The sequence below is a fragment of the Diaporthe batatas genome (genome assembly GCF_019321695.1).
Source record: "Diaporthe batatas strain CRI 302-4 chromosome Unknown Contig00013, whole genome shotgun sequence".
Lineage (NCBI taxonomy): Eukaryota > Fungi > Ascomycota > Sordariomycetes > Diaporthales > Diaporthaceae > Diaporthe > Diaporthe batatas.
The window spans coordinates 1,708,995-1,726,990 of record NW_025408560.1 but is presented as its reverse complement, the minus strand read 5'-3'; the positions used below and the strand labels follow the sequence as shown (position 1 = coordinate 1,726,990).

Here is a 17,996-nt window from a genome sequence, read left to right as displayed (position 1 = left end):
GTTTAAGATATTTTAAGGGTGTCTGCACATAGTGTCTCTACAAACGGTAACTACTCCCTATGATTCGGAACGTATATAGAAGGTTCTAAGCTACCTCTAAAAACATTGATCCGGTATAGCTCAATCGGGGTTGATCTGCAGCCTATTGTCTCGGTCTCTTAGAACTAACAAACGGCATATAGAGTCCATCGATGTTCTCCGTCAGAATCTAGGAGACATAGAAAAGTCGCTATCATCTTGCATTGTGATACTGATCTATACCAGTGTAGTTAAACTGTGAAAATGCCATGGCCTACCTGAAAAGGCCATCACTTTTAAAATATTCATTACTGGGCTATTCATTCCCTTTATACATACTAGTGTCTAACTTCAAAGTTTCAAAAGCGAGAACATCTATGTTCAAGGTTTGCTGGATTCTATTCCAGCGTCTTTTAAGCCAATAGGCTCACTCTAGTAATAATATGATACCTAAAAATAAGTTAGACACAGACCAAGGACCCAGGTAGCAAGCAAACCAGCCAAAGTACGGCATGTTGGAAATGGAATACAACTATACACTGGACAGAATATCCAAAGTCAATGGTTGAAAACTTTCGCGGAAGGCAAAAGACTTTTAGAACACTTCTGGACATAGTAGTTCAAAGTTTGGCTGAACACCGGCTCCTCGATGCGATACCGGTGGACCCTCAGGTCGACCGCCACGTCGTTGATTGGCAAAACATCCACAATATGGGCCAATGTTTGCTCCATGATGGGCATGGAGAGTAAATTCCGTAAAGATTGACAGAATATTGACCGATGAAGATAATTGGGCGCCCGGTCGGGTTTGCTCTTTTCAACCTCAAAGATATTACTTTTCCTCTAAGTATCTAGAGCTCTATGGAAGATCTTAGAGGGATATAGTGACGGTACGTCACTTATGTACTGCTAGGAAGCAACTATTTCAGATTGATTATTACGGTCTTTTGGCCGGGCCGGTAAAGCGACTGGCTGGTAGTAGTTGCACGTCCCATTGTATTGAGCGGATTCTTATTGCCTGGAACTGCTTTGCCGGCTTTCTAGTGAGCGATGCCGTCGGGAGCGATGCCTTCCAGCCTTGTCTGTGCGGTACGAGGCTCAGCTATGTGCCCACATACTGTACCTAGGTATTCTCTTTCCAATATTATTGGCACTATATTTCTTCAAACGCTGGGTCTTGAGCGTTTACTACTATATGAAGGCGCCACGTATATTTTACATGTATGGGGATTAAAAAAGAAACTATAACTACTCTTATTGCCTGGAATATGAGCAGGAGACTCTTAGTTGGTCTCGCTCATTTTTAAACCGATCACACGTTACCAGCGTTTCGGAGTAGAGTTCCAGAATTTCAGGCATTTTGAGAGTTCAAACATGATTTCAGTTTGTCTATCATGTGAGCTGTGGACCGCTTTGCGTGACTGGAGAGTGCCAGTGCAGCCAATAGTCTCCCCTCTGGAATGCTCAAAATCCGCAGTCTCACATGCCGGTGATCGGTTGGATTGAGCGGTACTAAATTACAGGAACACATACAAGATCATGAGTTTGCAACACAATGTGACAACAGTAACAGAATAGATTCTCCAAAAGAAAAAAGAAAGCCTAGATCTTGGCTCCCACTTCCCAACGTTGTTATCTAAGTTCGAGCTGTGGAATGCAATACCAACTCGATTCGACCCATGGGTCCTGTTTTTGGCAAAGGGATAACAGATTCCGTGGGAATACGTGGTGATATATGTTCATGCCTAGATTTGATGAGTCATAATGAGGCTAAGGGATCCGTTTGTTACGTTACATATATGAAGGCAAACAGTCAGCAACCATTCCAGGACGGAAGGGTTTCTAGACGGCAAGGCTCGCAATATAATGCACCAGAAGACCAGCCGACATGCACGTGCAGACGAATAAGACACTTCAGGCTTGAAAAGTTAATATAATGACGGAGCATTCTGACATGTCTTGAAGTCAATCCAATAAGTGGTTTCGTTTCTAGTAACATAATAAGGTCTGGTGGAACAGGCTGTTCCATTGGGGAAAGGATCTAGTATTAGTGAGTCAGTGACACCACTCTTGTGAATCTGGGCACATGACATTGTGGGGACTGAAACGGAACTCAACTGCCTCTCCACATCTTCGCCTGCTGGACACTCTAACACTGAGGGCAAAAGCACATTTTCTTGACTGTCATGGTGATGCTATGGTTCTCACCCCCGAAGCACTGCATGTCAGCTTCCGGCAGTTGAGTTTACCTCGGACTAGAGGCTGGGCAACATAGTAAGGCAAGACACCACCATTCCACCAGAGTCCAGGTGCGAACCCAAGAAGTAGGAATGACGCAGGATGAGTCGGAATCTCTTCGAAAAAGCGTAGTGGAGACATGTATAAAGAGCAGCAAATCTCTCAGATACCCAGGGCTGTGAGAAGTCCCAGATCATCATCTCATTGACAACCCAGAAACTGAAAATCCTATAAATCTTCACCAAACCAATCTCTTCAACGGTATGCGCCTTTTATGCTACTACTCCAAGACCCAGCGGGCTTTGAAAACTGAGAGACTGATAAGAGCAACAGGTTCACCTACAGGCCGAAATGAAGTTCGCCACTGCTGCCCTCGTCGCTATCGCCGCCCAGGCTACCCAGGTCTTTGCCGCCGCAGCCATCGACCCCATCGCTGAGGAGTGTGGTGCCCTGGGTGTGATGAAGTACACGCCCAAGGCTGGCGAGAATGTGGACATTTCCAGTAAGCAATCACTTCTCTCCTGTCAAAGATGCCTGTCTCCTCTCTTTTTCTGCTCCTGTTTCTTGCTTTTATCTCTTTTTTCTTTTGCATTGTCGTAGAAGATACCAGCTAGAATCCGTAGCAGGACTAACGTGACACTCAGATATCCGCAAGTGTAAGGAACACCCGCTGAGCGTCAACGGCGTCTCCGCCGGGCCAGAGCAGGTTTCCGGCGCCCTCGAGAAGCGCGAGTGCTGGTACGGCGAGGACTACGGCTGTTCGAAGGGATACTGTTTCCAGAAGTGCGGCAGCAGCGGTGAGTGGTGCTGGACCGCCTGGAACGGCGGGCTAGGCGAGTGGAGGAGCTGCGACTCCAACGCGCAATGTGATCCCTCCGCGGCTGGCTCTGCTTGTGGCCAGGGCGACTGCGACGCCTGCGGGTGCAGCTGCTAGATGCATTTTTTGATGCGGGATATGTTGAGCTTTCGGATCGGACAAGAACTCGTTCGTTGTTATGGTTGTACACGTGGCCGACATTTTGTTGACCTGACGGTCTTTACCGACTTCACTTCTACTGAGTGCAACAGATCTCGGTTGGCATATGCATTAAAACGCTGCCTAGGTATCTTTAAAGATACATTGCGTTGTCCCTCTGGGGCAGTTACTGATGTTCCGATCTACAAGAGGAACTCGAAGAATACAAGTAGTTCTTTGAATTAAGACGCTGAGGCGGTCCTTAAGACTGATGGCAGAAGAGGCTCAAACTGTCTGTAAAGAATCATTGATATAGTGCTATGGTTGCTTTGGGGACAGTACCTAGGGTAGAGAGGAAGTAGCAGGGCTGCGATCCCGCGTCGTGAAAGGTATGGCTTAGTCCTATGGGCGATTAGCCTAGGGCTTTGATACCTAGGTAGACGCTGGAGGATATAATTTATATAATCCTCTTCGTGTGGACCGAGCTCTAAACCCCCCACACGCCAGCTTTGGATATTTGCCCCCTTACGTTGGTGGTGATGTGCGTAGACCGGTCTAACTACCCTAGGGTACTAACCTTAAGGCGAGGGGGAAGGAGAAGTTCCTTACTCTCCGTAGAGAACGCAGAGCTGGACCTGAGTCAAAAGGGCTAACCACGGCAGACAGGTAGGAGGATATATCCGAGGGGAATGCAGACGACTTGAGAGGTTGGACTCGAATCGTACTCGGAAGGAAGGCAGCGCGTGGAGGCATAAATGGTGCTAGCCAAGACAATTCTAGTGAGGGAGGACCTAATCACGTGTAGCAATGATTGGCATCGATCGATGATGAGTGTGCAGGATACACGATCCGCTAGGGTGTAACATTACCTTTCTCTATAGTTTGCTCGATTGAAAGCACAATTCATTGTTGAGCATCATGACCAGTCTTGTCCTGGCTTAATGAAGATTCCTTCACGGCCGAGTGACGTTCCTCGGTAGGAGGGTCTTGATAGCCGTAACACCGAGCACTTGGGGGGGATACCGTCACTGGGAACATGGATCGTCGTTCAGATCGTCATCAGGAGCGTTCATCCAGTATCAATCTAGCCCTGACGCATGCAGGGCCTGAATTAGCATAAGCCCGGGGACAGCGGAAATGGCAGCCCCACTTGTCTGGCTGCAAGAGTCATTGGATCACCCTATGAGGAGTGGAGGGTGTATCGTTGTCCCCTGTTCGGTAGGGAATACCCGTTGTTGGCGTAAAGGATATCGCCCCCTACTAGCATCGCCAAAAAAGCTTATGTTGTCAAGCTTCGACCTTCCTGAATGGATCCACCGCTTCTTATTTTAACCATTTTAACTCTGATTGATTGGGTTTCTCGTATTAGACAAATTTCCCAAATATCGCCGCCGGGATGCCAGACGTCGCTTAGCACAATCATTGCGAAGAGAATCATTGATATTCTCGTCTTATCCGTAATCTACTGCCGGCGGCGACGGAGACGTAAGACATTGACAAATGGGGGTGCTAGCGTTGGAACCCCAGTTCTTCGCGTAGTCTACATGCTTGAGTACTTATACATGATGCATTATATCCCTGACCCGGTTCCCATATTTCGATGCCACTGATGGTCGTTCATTTTCTTGCCATCTTGTACCACTGCAAAGGTTCCGCATAACCGACATGGCGCCAATCTCGAACCTGGTGTCGCTTGCGACCTTGCTATCAGTATCTGGCAGGTCGATTGCGCAGTTTGTCCCACCCCCAGCCGACCTCATTGAAAAGACTGGTTATGCGGATATTCCAGTCCGCTACAAGGAGGTTCCAGTGGGAACATGCGAGTTGGACCCCAATGTGAAGAGCTACTCTGGGTATGCGGATGTTGGCGAAGACGAACACATTTTCTGGTGGTTTTTTGAAGCCCGCAACCAGGATCCGTCCGAGGCCGAGCTGACGGTGTGGATCAACGGCGGCCCGGGTTCGTCGTCCATGATCGGGCTGTTCCAGGAGAATGGCCCTTGCAGAGTCGATGCCGATGGGAATGTGGTCAACAACCCCTATTCATGGTCGAATGCATCTAACATGCTTTTCATTGATCGTTAGTACCACTTTTCACCTTTTACGGATCCCCGTCTTTCATGTTTTGAAATGTTCTAGAATACAACACTTTGGGACCCGTAGCAGAACTAACTTCACCACTAGAACCCGTCGGCACTGGGTTCTCCTACAGCAAAGCAGTTCCGTCCTACCAGAGCAGCTCCGGCAACCTCGTTCAGCTGCCGGACAACGCCTGTCCTGAGTACGCTCAAGGCAGTAACACCTGTGGTACCTGGTCATCGGCGAACCAGACCCTGACCGCGAACAGCACGGCAGGTGCTGCCCCGAATTTCTGGAAGACACTCCAGGGATTCATGGGGGCATTCCCGCAGTATTCACGTGGCGACTTCAACTTTGCAACTGAGAGCTACGGCGGCCACTACGGTCCGATCTTCAACACTTACATAGAGGAACAAAACGAGCTCATCAGGGCGAACAGCTTGTCCGCGCACGAGATCAACCTCAAGGCTGTGCTCATTGGCAACGGCTGGTTTGACCCTCTCATCAGCTACGCCGCCTATTACAACTTCACGGTCTCACCAGGCAACACCTACGACCTCTCCCCATTTAACGACACCATCGCCGAAATGATGTACAACGCGATGTACGGCAAGGGCAACTGCTACGACCAGACCGTGGAGTGCAACACCAACGGTGTCGACGAGATTTGCAAGGCGGCAGACAACTTCTGCGCCTCAGAGGTTGAGTTCCTCCTAGACACCTTTTCGGGCCGCGATGAGTATGACATCCGCCAGCTTCAGCCCGACCCATTCCCGCCCACCTTCTATCTGGACTATCTCAACAGCGGCGCATTTCAGTCCGCCATCGGTGCATTCGTCAATTTCACAGAGAGTAGCAGCGTCGTTTCAAATGCTTTCGACTCCACTGGTGACGACGACCGCAATGATGGCACAGTGGAGGCTATGTCCACCCTGATCTCCAAGAATGTGACCGTGGTGATGTTCTTTGGAGACGCTGATTACAACTGCAACTGGCTTGGTGGAGAGGTCGTCGCGGAGAATATCAACGCGCCCGGGTGGAGCAGTGCCGGATTTGTCAATGTCAGCACCTCGGATAACATTGTGCATGGACAGGTAAAGCAGTCCGGTGCTTTCAGTTTCGTCCGTATCTACGAATCGGGCCACGAGGTGCCATTCTACCAGCCGGTGGTGGCTCTGGAGATGTTTGAGCGCGCCATCAGCTCCAAGGATATCGCGACTGGGCTGGTTGATGTGGTACCTGGAGAGGTTTATATCACCAATGGTACAGCCCAAAGCACGTACCGGGAAGGCAACTCGACTGTGCAGTACGACGTTACCCCAGACTCGGCGACTTACAACACCTCTCTAAATGCGCCAAATCCCGTAAACAAGAAGGATTTGCGGAGGAGAAGGAGACACACACTGTTTCGATAACTGTTGACAAGTTACCAGTCGGCATATATACAGAATAACACCTATTGTATTATAACTATTGTTATCGACATCGTATTCTTTCCAAGCGCTGGGTCTTGAGTGCTTACCACCGTATGAAGGCGCCATGTATGTCCTCGGACGTATACGGAATAGAGCGAAACCACATAGTGTGGCTGGCGCTATGGTGCTGGGAAATTCCGCACTTTTTTGCCCAGTTCCTGTTGCCCTCCAGAAGTGGCTAGATCAGGCAGACTTCTGCATTAAATGGGTAGAAGTGTTATTATATATTGGGTATGTCTTACCCAATTCCCCAGCAGCATGACTGCATGAAATAACTAAGCCACTTGCATGTATCTCACCAATCAGGACGACCACCTCTGGGTTTACGCAACTCAGCCCCCAACACAGCAGGCCCTGAAATCTTTCCCCTTCCACAGAAGTGGGGCTTATTTTCTCACGCTTCTTACTCTTTGATTCACTAACTCGACATCTCCAAAGCCTGCTCAAACCGTGCCGCTTGTCATCGGACTCGGTGTATTTCCACAACCAACCTTCGATGTTGACAAGCGCGCGCGCGATCTTGCTACCTCGTCTGCCTGCCTACAATGGAGGCTTTATCAAAACAGCTCATCTTGTCCACTCAAAGCGGTCGCCTGAAACCGGATGTACGGCTAGGGGTTGCAATCTCAGAGTTTGCGCAGTCCCTAGGCGAGGATCGAAAGCGAGAATTCCAAAAGATGCAGACTTCTAGTACACAATTATGTGGGCGAGACGCTATACGCGTAACGGAAGAACTCAATCGAGATAGCGAGCGGAGATATCAAAATCGGCAACCGTGCGGTACAAAATGTGGGAAATTTCTGGATCGGCTCCAGACGCTCGCCAACATAGGAGACATCGCGGTTGGAGGTTCCCAGAATATAATTGCCACCAGCGTCTGGTGTGCTGTTAGGCTTTCATTGCAGGTTTGCAGCCCCTCAACGTCCTGTCACCAGTTTCTCTGCAGTAGCTGATCTCTAGGCCGCCACAAATTTCCGCAGCTATTTCGAACGACTCTCGAATCTTTTCATGAAGCTCGGCACCTCATGGGAGCTCCATAACGAGTTCTCGCAAATCTTTCCTCAGTCTGAGGCACTTCAGACATTCCTCTGCGAATACCTCATCGTCCTCATGCGATTGTGCCGAAAAGCCGTTATCTTCAGCAACAAGTCTCTCGGAGGTCAGCTTTGGTCGTCACTTGGGGCATCCTTCGAGTCTGAGTTTAGACCACTACAAGAAGAGATGGATAAGTGGGGGTTGATGATTCAACACAAGACTCAGCAACTTGCAACGACGCATGTGGTTGACGCTGAGATGTTCAGACGGAGAGACTACAAGCAGCGGATACTCAATCGACTATCTCCGAACCAATCCCAGCATATCACAACTTGGAGACGACACCGACGTAAAGGCGACTGCAAATGGATATATCAGACAGAAGCCTACAAGTCTTGGATAGCGGAGAACACGTCTTCAGCCTTGTGCATCAGTGGGAAACTTGGGAGCGGCAAAACAGTCTCAATGGCCAATCTTGTGGCTCAATTGAATATGCACCAGACTTGCGCCTTCTTCTTTTGCGATTTCAAAGAACAAGAGAGCTTGAAAGCTACGACTGTAATGGGGAGCATGGCATTTCACTTTCTGGACAGCATACCAGGGAACGACCCGGCTTGGGACACTCTTTCAAGACAAGAGGACGCTAGGGCATCACTATTTGCAACGTCCGAGATTATTGGACTCTTGAATGAACTCCTCCCAGTTGACAAAAAGCTTTCTATTGTTTTGGATGGGCTGGAGGACTGTCCCGATGATGAGATCGCCGAGATCGTGTCTGGTCTCCACCGCTTAATGTCAAGTCGAAACATTCTCCTATGCTACTCGGCCCGATCAGGGTCGGTGTTTCGACGTGTGACGAGCCCAAAGTTAGGTGTCGACTTCTCTGTCAGCCTCGAAAACAATCTGCATGACGAGGAAATGAAAATGTATATAACTGAAGAGGTGGCGCGACGGCAACAGATCAGCCAGGCGGGGTTGTTCAGCGACGAACTCGTGGAGCTGATCAAGAAACAATTATTAGCTGGTGCCCAAGGAATGTAAGTATCGGAGTGTCTTCGCCTATGAAGGATTAGATGCACTTACTGATGAAAGCGATAGGTATTTATGGGTTGCGCTGCAACTCGAGTCAATATTTCCGAGCAACCCAAGAACGATCGTCACCCACGAACAAGCCCTCAACTTAATCAACAACCTCCCTAAAGACCTACCTGAAACCTTCGAGAGAGCCCTCGAAAAGGTTTTCGATCACCGCTACGGGAACACTATGATGAAGATTGTCACAGCAGCACCATCGTCGCTTACTCTTGACGAAATCAAGGTCGCCCTGGCTGTGGTCCCTGGCGAACCAGTTTGGTATGCAGCCAAAGTCCCGTCAAATTCAGCCCAGCTGGTTGCACTCTGTGGCGGCAATCTTCTGGAGCTGGATGAAGAGGATGGGAAAGTCCGATTCATACACTACAGCGTGGTGGGCCACTTTCTTCAGCCAACAGAGAATCCCCGAACAATGCTGTATCACTTTACTATTCAAGAAGCCGAGATCCTATCCAGCGCGATCTGTATCACGTATCTGAGTATGTCGATTTCTGAAACGGCTGTTACGCTGCCAAGGCATATTGACGGGTCAAAGTTATCGGAAAAGATAATCGGCACCGCAGCCTACGACCAACCCCTTGTAGCCCGCCTTGTACACCATTTCAAGAAAAAGGACAGTGAAAGCTCTTCAGCAGCAGAACTAGAAATCGGGCGCCTGCTGGCCGAGATACAGGCTACCCGGTTACCGGACTTCGACCCGCATTGCTTCCGAGGCTGTGCTGCATCAAATTGGCTTCATCATTCCCGATCTTTCGAGAGGCAAAACCCATTGTGCGATTCTGTCTGGCACCTCTGGATGGGGTTGCTATGCGGGAACGTGGCAATAGCGAAACCTCCTTTCCAGAACTTTATGGTAGAGTCTTCGCGAGCGCTATCCTGGGCGATTGAGCACCATCACGGGGCTTTGATTCGCGCCATCTTGAACGAACCAGCCACAGAACCACAGGATCCACAGACGTTTGCTGAGGAAGTTCTTGCGAACCTCATCAATTATGATAGCTACGGGTCTTATCTCGGCAGTCTTCTCGTGCACTTACTCCATCTGATTGCCATCACCCTGCTCCGTGTTGATGAGCGAGGGCAGGATGAGCCTTGGCTGTTACCGTTTCAAGTCTTGCATAAACTTCTGGATTGCGGAGCCGACGCGAGCACTCCCCATGCAAAGAATGGAAAGCACGTCCTCAAGATGCTACTTGAGTTACTTGGCCACATTCGCGAGCATTCATCTGTGGGTTGCCAGTTGAGCGAACTCACTGAGCGAGTTTTAACACTTCCTAATGTGCTCTCTTTGATCCGGAGCGATTGGGTACCGTACGCGCTTCGAACGATTCTGGAAATCGGCAACATCAGAATCTTTAAGATTCTCCTGACATTCCGACCAGAACTACGCATGCCAGCTGAAGAGATATCCCTCGTCGGGATTGCTGTCGCCCAACAGGACATCGAGCTAGTCAAGATGTTGGTTGTTCTACTTCCTGATGGCGGCGACTGCCTTGGACCCCTTGGCACACCCGGCACATCCGGCATGCCAGCTATACAGCTTGCACTCCAAAATCAGAATGTCGAGATGATGCAACTGCTTGCCAACCACGGTGGACTGAATAAATCCGATGTGGAATTGCATCTGGGTCCCGCAATAATATACTTCAAGGCTTCCCGTCCAGAAACTCGGCGCGGACTTGTTCGCCCTTCATACGCATTTCTAGAGGCATGCAAGACGCTTGCGGATGACCTAAGTCAAGATCAGATCTTCGAATATTTTCGGGTGGACAAATTGGAGAGAACCTCCAAGCGAGGAAAGACGAGACGAATTCTGCTGGAGTTGGCCAAGGCGACTCCACCCGATCAGCTCAAAGCCCAGTGCCCAAAAGGAAATACAGCGCTGCATTATCTAACAGGCGGCATTGCGGAATTCAATTCCGAGGCACTTCAGGTTGCCCGGCATCTCCTTCGAATCGATTCAGTACGATCCGGGCCGGCTACGAAGAATAAGGCTGGCCAGACCCCGCTACGTCGAGCGATTGATCGTGCCTCGCTCAGCGGCTGGACCATCCCGTATGATTTCAGCCCTTCGTTCCTTGCAATCAGGATTTGCCTGGGGGTAGTCTCGGACGATGAACTCACCGGTGACGAGGACAGCATTCTCGGCTTTGCTATTGTCAAAGGTGCACCACTTGACCCAGTCATCCGTTCCATCATACACGTTGGAGCCAACATGAATGGGGTCCTGAACGGTGCTACACCTTTGGAGATCGCATTCGCTCTGCCAGACGTAGGTTGCGCAGCTCAGATCGTATTTTGCCTTTTGGCGCATGGGGCTGATCCATCGCTGAAATTCTCGAATGGAAGCTCCCTACTCGACACTATGACACCAATAAATCGACGTTGGCTGATTAATCAGGTTTCTCGGTCTATTACACAAAGGCCTTGTCAGAATGGGAGGGCATGTTATCAAGATGGTTCAGCGATACTCGCGTTGGAGCGGATGATACAAATGACCCGCATCAATGATTAAGTTGAGAGGCAGTGGGTAGTAGAGAATTAAGGCTACATGCACTTATCGTATTTTCACTACTATTCTCGACACTACAGGTTTTTTTAAACGCTGTCACCGTACCTAGAAGGTGCCGTATATGTCCTCGGACGTATATGGAATAGAAGAAAAACCAGATTGAAGACGTGGTCCTCGGACATGGCTCTTCGTGAAGGCGTCATCATGTACATATAGAGTCTCTTCTAAACCAGTAAACCCTAATAGGCAGACCTAATATACAATTCTATCTTACTCCTTTAGTATACTTAATGTACGCGTGCTTCCCCCTGACTCTAGAAAGCCTAACCGTTTCCAAGGCTTTCATCATGAAAGTCCAGGTACCTTGCGGAAACGATTTCCAACTGGCCTTACAATGTTGTTTCAATATCTCAGTAAGGTGGCTTAGACAAGACCGGGCAAACTTGAGAAGCGAGATCACCTATACCTGGGTATATTGGCCCCTGGACAGGTTCACATCTTTGAGTTTCGCCCACTTTCCTTGCGATGAAGTCGTCAGGGCTGCATCTCACTCGGTGATTCTAGTCTCCTATTCCCACCATAAAGAATCATGTGGATACTGCAGAAATGCAAGTGCTGCTGCACATTTCTCTCAATCTCGAAGTTAAATGTGTGTGCAGTGCCTGCCATCGGCAGGCCCGCCCAGTAGTATGACACTCACCATCACTGGACGCACGGCGTGCTGACTGACGTACCTTTCCTCGTCACGTCGCCTGTGCTGCATATATGGTGTGATATGTAAAATTTCCCCACTCAACTAGCAAAGAATGGGGTACTATCCAAATACCTGGAGTTACATCGCATAATTCCAGCTCACTTCAATGTTGATCGCCCCCTTCTCCCATGAATGTCTTACCGAATTGCCTCCGTATATGCCAACATAATCCACGATTTAATTTCTCGCGTAAATCGAGTCTGAGTAACGCCGGTCAGAGAAACCAGGTCTGCTGCAAAAGTGCTCCCCGCAGATCGCTCCGGGATTGCCAGCGCCACCAATGGAACTTGAGGAGGGCGTGGACAGCTCCGTCCAGCCGCACAACGGCGAAGATAAAGTGACAAAGGTGACCTCGGAAGCGAGTAACCAAGGACCTATCGAGTATCCCAATGTCTTTCGGACCTCTTGTGTATCTGTCGGGGTGGCTCTTGGGCTCTTTCTGGTAAGCCCGCAGCCAGTTCCGAGGCCGGCTCAAGTGCTCCGACTGGAAACACTAACCACGACATCCTAGGTCGGCTTGGATATGGTATATTTCCCTCAAAATTCCCAACTGAGGGTTTTACAGGATAGAGTGCGCGTTTATGAAGTAATTCCTGACTTCTTTAGACAATCATCGCCACCGCTATACCCAAGATCACCGAGGATTTCCCCGGTGTCAACCTTATCGGCTGGTACTCATCAGCTTTCTTTATTTCTCTGGCTTGCACACAGCCATTCTGGTACGGCGTGGTCTCTCCCCCAGCCTTTATACACGTGGGCTAGGCAAGCGTTGGCTAACGGCTCATCAATATACCAACTTGGGATCCACAGGGGCAAAGTATACCCTTTCTTCTCCATCAAATACACCTTCCTCCTAGTTGTCTTCATCTTCGGCGTGGGAGCATTATTAGGCGGTAAGCAATCCCAAAGACAGGCCAACATACACATGTATGTACACATGATCACAGAAAAAGAGATCCCTAAAAACATCCACCACAGGCCTCGCCCCAAACAGCACAGTCCTGATCCTCTCCCGCGCGATCCTCGGCGCATCCGCAGCAGGCATAGCAGCAGGCGGCTATGCAATCCTAGGCGTGACGGTCCGGCCGGGGCTGCGGCCCATCTTCACAGGACTCATCAACACGGTGTACAGCCTCGCGAGCGTCGCGGGGCCCATCCTCGGCGGCGCGCTGACGCAGAGGGCGACATGGCGCTGGTGCTTCTACGTGAGCCTGCCGATCGCGGCCGCCTCCGCCGCCGTGATCTGTCTGCTGTTCCGGCCGCCCGCGCCTGGCCCGCGGGCCAAGGCGCCCCTGCGGGAGAAGGTCTCGCACATGGACCCCGCGGGCGTCGCGCTCGTGCTCGCCGCGCTGGTGTGCTTCACGCGCGCGGCCGAGGTCGCCGGGGTCCGGCGGGCCTGGGGCTCGGGCGAGGTCGTCGGGCTCCTCGCGGGCTCGGGCGCCGCTGTCCTCGCCCTTGTGGCCTCGCAGCATCTGCAGGGCGACCGTGCGCTCCTCGCGCCGCGCCTCGTGAGGCAGCGGGGTGTCTGGGTGAGCATGGGGTTTGGCTTCTTCCACGAGGGCGCCTTCTGCCTCCTGCTCTACTACGTCCCCATCTACTTCCAGGTGGTTGCCGGCGTCACCCCGGGCGAGGCGGGCCTGCGCAACCTCCCCCTGCTCATCAGCTGCGCCGTGGGCTCGGCCTCGTCTGGCTTCCTGGTGTCGAGGTTTGGCTACTACACCCCGTTCATGGTATGGGCCAGTGGCGGGGGTTGTATTGGAGCAGGCCTGATCTGCACGCTCGGCGAGACATCGCCCCCGGCACATTGGATAGGCTATCAGGTTCTGGCCGGGCTTGCCATGGGGAGCGGGCTGCCTCTGGGCATCATCGCAGGCCAGGCGGATGCCGAGCCCGAGGACCTCCCTCCAAGAACAGCCATGCTTTTGTGTAAGTCTGCTTTTCGTCTGGCCCCTGCCTGTGTGTTCGCACGAAGAGGTTGTCTCCCGCTGGCATGCTCACTGCGCGGCCAGTCTCCTTCTGTGTCGGCACGTCGACCTCTCTGGGAACCGGACAGTCAGTCTTCAGCAACCTGCTTCTGAAACAGCTTGCTGTCCTCGCACCCGCCGTTGACCCCATCACGGTCATCAACACGGGCGCGACCGACATCCGCAGTGTCTTCCCCGCCGATTCCGTGCCAGGTATCGTGCAGGCATATCTGTACGCCCTGCGGGCCACATTTGCCGTGGTCGTAGCCTACGCCGGAGCTGCAGTCATCTTCGCCGCGGGTAGTAGGTGGAAACGGTTGGATTTGAAGAAGTGAGGTGTAGAGAGGCCATGTATTGGGCATCATTGCTGGCCAAGTCCATGGCTGATACTGCACCTCTGTGAGTCCTTGGTCGAGATGAGAATTATTCATAGCTTAGGCGACAGTGTAATGGCATGTCGTCTCTTTGGCCAGGCTGGGTGGCCTGCATGGTTTTCTATAGCCCTGCAGGGCTAACACGCCGCACAGCGTCAACACACACCACAAGAGAAACATGTACCCAGTCTAGCACCAAGAAACGATCACGGGTATATGATAGATAGTGGACAGAGCATCTGGCGCCCAGGGGCGCTCGGGGTATCTTGTGAATTATCGTCGTCAGAAGAAAAAAGAAAAGGACTCCTTGTGCGCCCGCTCATTGGAAGCTATCAGGCTTCTTGGTACGCCGCGATGACCGTCTCGTTGGCGTCGGTGGCTCGGCCGCCTTTTTGGGCGCTGCTTTCTTCTGTGCCACTTCCTTGGGCGCCGCCTCCTCCTTTGGTGCCGCCTTCTTGGGTGCCGCCTTCTTGGGTGCCGCCTCCTTTGGAACCACCTTCTTGGGCGGGGCCTTCTTGGGCGCCACCTTCTTGGATGCCTTCACTGGCGCAGGCACTGGCTCAGGTTCTGGCTCTGGCTCTTCTTCCTCGTCCTCGTCTTCAACAGCGGCGCCACCATCCTCAGCATCCTCAGGCTCTGGGGCGGCATCATCGTCGCTGGCATCATCCTCGCCGTCATCCTCACCCGGGACCTCCGAGTCCGAGTCGTCGGAGATCTCGGGCTCGCTGGCGTTGCTGAACCCATCGAACTCCGCCTCGTCATCGTCCCCCGGGGCGGTATCCTCTTCCGCAGCCTTCTCTTCAGCAGCTTCCGAGTCCCTCTTGCGCTTCTTGGAAGCGTTCTCCGGCGCCTTGTGCTCGCCCTCGGCTGTGCCACCCTCCTTGCCACCCTCCTTGCCATCTCCTGCGACTGGTGGTGGTACAAACCAGGGTATCCGTCCACGCACTGATGTGCGTTAGCATACCGTTCTCCTGGGTGTCAATTTTTGAATGTCACTTACTGAAATCGTTGAGCACCATCTTGGCGACACCATCAATGTCAGGCTCGCCACCTTTCAGCAGTCGCCCTCCTTTCCTGGCGAGTAGCTCCAAGAACACGATATGGTCATCGTTCCAGTCACTCAGGTCGTATGTCTGCGCCAGGTGCCGTGGCTTGACACGTTTGAGCACAGCTGGTATGTAATTGGAAGGCTCCTCCACTTTCTCGACCCTGACCACGCCTCTAAGGAGCAATTCCTCCGGGGCATCGTCGTGTTGTTGGGGAACTATTCCGGGGCAATCAATCAGGTAGATTCGCTTCATTAGCGTGACGTACTGCCAAACCTTGGTCTCACCAGGTATAGGTGCCACGGTAGAAGCCTTTTTTCCCGTGAGGGTATTGATAATCGAAGATTTCCCGGTGTTGGGATACCCCACGAGCCCAACAGATATTTGCTTTCTATCGGAGTGAAGCTTCGAGAACTGACGAAGCAGGGTTATGATGCTGCCTTTCCCGAAAGGGTTTTTGATGCTTGCCCTGAAAGCGGCCGTGGGGTAGTCTTTCTGGAGGACTCGGACCCATTGTGCCTGTTTGTCGTTGGTCAGCAAAGCACCAGACAACAAGCAGTTGACCGCAGTCAAAGCGAGCATTTCCAGCTCTTGTATATGTGCGCCTCTCGTACTAGGAAATCCACGGCGAAGGTGTTCGGATGAACGAGGCAGATTTCAACACTCAATGGAGACAAATCCAATCTCACGATGGTCACCCAAAACGGGAGACCATCTGTCCTCTCCGGTCGAAGCCAGAGATTCTGAAAACGGAACTTTTTCTCCCCAAGCCGTAACGGCCAAAACCCATCGTTTGGCATGAAGGCGCCGGGGTGATGACCTGACTAGGGTTGGGGGACCGCGAAGGTTCATCAAAAAAGGAAAAGAACTTACAGCAACCTTGGTGGGGACTAGATCACACCTGTTCTCGGAGTCAGTCATCAGGAAAGTAAACAAAGTCCAGAGTTAGGATTGAGGCCTGTAGCCCCTGGAGTCTTTGTGGCCCAGGCTAAGAATGTGGTTTGTTTGTTCTTGAAGGGATAAAAACGCGTCTGGAACTTACTTATTTAGCACGAACACAAGATGCTTGTGTGGAGCCTCCTCCTTGAGATACCTCTCGACAGATCGACAACGTGTTCCGAGCGGGTCACGGGCGTCAAGCACATGGAGGATAACATCGGAGGAATCAATGACCTTGTCTGTGGGTTGTTTGTTAGCGTCTTCATAGGATGAGGAAGGGCGGGTGAGTCCGTACAAAGCTCGTTCCAGATGCGTTTGGACTGGCCCTTGTCGAAGATGGGCTCGATCGCCGTCGTCAGGACGCCGTCAGCTTGTCGGTCTCGGCGAAGATCGCCGGCCTCAGCCTGCTCGGCCCCCAGCTCGCCACTCAGGAGCCTGGCCTGCTCCAGCTTTTCGTTGTAGGTCTCCAGGCTCTTGACTGAATCACCAGCAAGCTCCTCAATGTTGCTGACGCTCAGCTTCACGCGCTTGCGGGATGACTTGGCGCCGAACACTTCCGCAAAGGGGGATGTCTCCACGGTCATCTTTGCCTGGTGCTGCTTGACGCCGTCGACCCTGTTGTCCCCGCCATCCCGGATCAAGCTCAAGGGCAGCTTGTTGCTCTTGAGCAGGACGGTATAAGGGTCCTTCTCCTTCTGTGCGATGGCGTCTCGGAAGGCGCTCAGGGACTCCTGGCTGATGACCCTGCTGTTGGAGAACCATTTCCTGTTTGGCTCGACTCGGGCGGTTGGGATGTCGCGACTCTGGTAGCTGGCGGCTTTTGTGATCTCGCCCTTGGCGTTCCGCTGTGCCTTGCCCTCCTTGAAGACGTTGAGCTGCTTGACACGCTTTGCGTCTCGGTAGAAGTTTTCGCTGGAGACGAGGTCAGTCGGGCTGAGGCAGGGTATGCTAGTGTTTGGTGGGAAATGCATCGAGACTCACCCCTTGATCTTGAACGTTGCACCGCCCGAGTCCTTGCCATCGCGGACCCGACGGCTCTTCTCCTTCTTGAACTGGCCCATCCTCGCCTCTGCCTTCGGCTGACTGCTTCGAAAAGAACAGCAGAAAACCCGAGCGAGCCCGGTCTTCAATCAGAGCTGACTGCTTCGAAAAGAACAGCAGAAAACCCGAGCGAGCCCGGTCTTCAATCAGAGGCTGGAATGGACAGTCAAACTCTCCAATTCTCTGAAGACCCTGTCTGCGTCCTGAACAGTAAGATTGGAGGCAGACACCAGGGAGCAGAAGAAGATGTGGCGCTGCGATGAGAGTTGCTGGGACGAGGAAAAGCAGCAGGCGGGAGGATGAAAAAAAAAAAGTTCAGTAGACTGAGTAGACTGAGGGTCTAGTTGGAGACGGTGGGGCGGGCTGGGCGGCTGGCATAGCTCCCAGGCGCTAGTCCCAAAGTTCTGGTGGGTCCATGCTTGGACAGGCCTTTCTTCTGGCAGGCATTGTCCCGCCTGCCGTCTCCCGCCTTTG

The 17,996-nt window shown here is 52.0% G+C and overlaps 4 protein-coding genes across 4 annotated transcripts; 3 read left to right on the top strand and 1 right to left on the bottom strand.

Moving 5' to 3' along the window:
• Positions 1–2,607: 2,607 nt before the first annotated feature.
• On the top strand, positions 2,608–3,190 carry KVR01_010695 (uncharacterized protein; the record flags this gene model as incomplete). The annotated part of the gene is made up of 2 exons (XM_044788950.1): positions 2,608–2,758; positions 2,901–3,190. 2 exons carry the CDS (start codon positions 2,608–2,610, stop codon positions 3,188–3,190), a joined length of 441 nt encoding a protein of 146 aa, XP_044640854.1.
• Positions 3,191–4,876: 1,686 nt separating this feature from the next.
• KVR01_010655 (uncharacterized protein) lies at positions 4,877–6,705 on the top strand (the record flags this gene model as incomplete). The annotated part of the gene is made up of 2 exons (XM_044793412.1): positions 4,877–5,291; positions 5,396–6,705. 2 exons carry the CDS (start codon positions 4,877–4,879, stop codon positions 6,703–6,705), a joined length of 1,725 nt encoding a protein of 574 aa, XP_044640814.1.
• A 350-nt stretch (positions 6,706–7,055) lies between these two features.
• KVR01_010480 (uncharacterized protein) lies at positions 7,056–11,677 on the top strand. The gene is made up of 3 exons (XM_044794075.1): positions 7,056–7,670; positions 7,726–8,837; positions 8,899–11,677. The coding sequence occupies exons 1-3, from the start codon at positions 7,311–7,313 to the stop codon at positions 11,405–11,407; spliced, it is 3,981 nt and encodes a 1,326-aa protein (XP_044640639.1). The 5' UTR covers positions 7,056–7,310; the 3' UTR covers positions 11,408–11,677.
• Positions 11,678–12,284: 607 nt separating this feature from the next.
• On the bottom strand, positions 12,285–17,811 carry KVR01_010166 (uncharacterized protein). Its single transcript, XM_044782384.1, has 6 exons — positions 17,463–17,811; positions 16,777–17,393; positions 16,585–16,720; positions 16,416–16,443; positions 15,497–16,061; positions 12,285–15,441 (listed from the first exon to the last, which is right to left on the bottom strand). Exons 1-6 carry the CDS (start codon positions 17,540–17,542, stop codon positions 14,816–14,818), a joined length of 2,052 nt encoding a protein of 683 aa, XP_044640325.1. The 5' UTR covers positions 17,543–17,811; the 3' UTR covers positions 12,285–14,815.
• Between the last annotated feature and the right edge of the window lie 185 nt (positions 17,812–17,996).

Excerpts from the sequence above, each read along its gene's own strand:
- KVR01_010480 (XM_044794075.1), top strand. The coding sequence starts at position 7,311 with ATGGAGGCTTTATCAAAACAGCTCATCTTGTCCACTCAAAGCGGTCGC. Across the intron at positions 7,671-7,725 it reads CTGTTAGGCTTTCATTGCAG|GCCGCCACAAATTTCCGCAG; the intron begins GTTTGCAGCCCC and ends GCTGATCTCTAG. Across the intron at positions 8,838-8,898 it reads TTAGCTGGTGCCCAAGGAAT|GTATTTATGGGTTGCGCTGC; the intron begins GTAAGTATCGGA and ends TGAAAGCGATAG.
- KVR01_010166 (XM_044782384.1), bottom strand. The coding sequence starts at position 17,542 with ATGGGCCAGTTCAAGAAGGAGAAGAGCCGTCGGGTCCGCGATGGCAAG. Across the intron at positions 17,394-17,462 it reads GCAACGTTCAAGATCAAGGG|CGAAAACTTCTACCGAGACG; the intron begins GTGAGTCTCGAT and ends CCTCGTCTCCAG. Across the intron at positions 16,721-16,776 it reads ACGCATCTGGAACGAGCTTT|ACAAGGTCATTGATTCCTCC; the intron begins GTACGGACTCAC and ends AACAACCCACAG.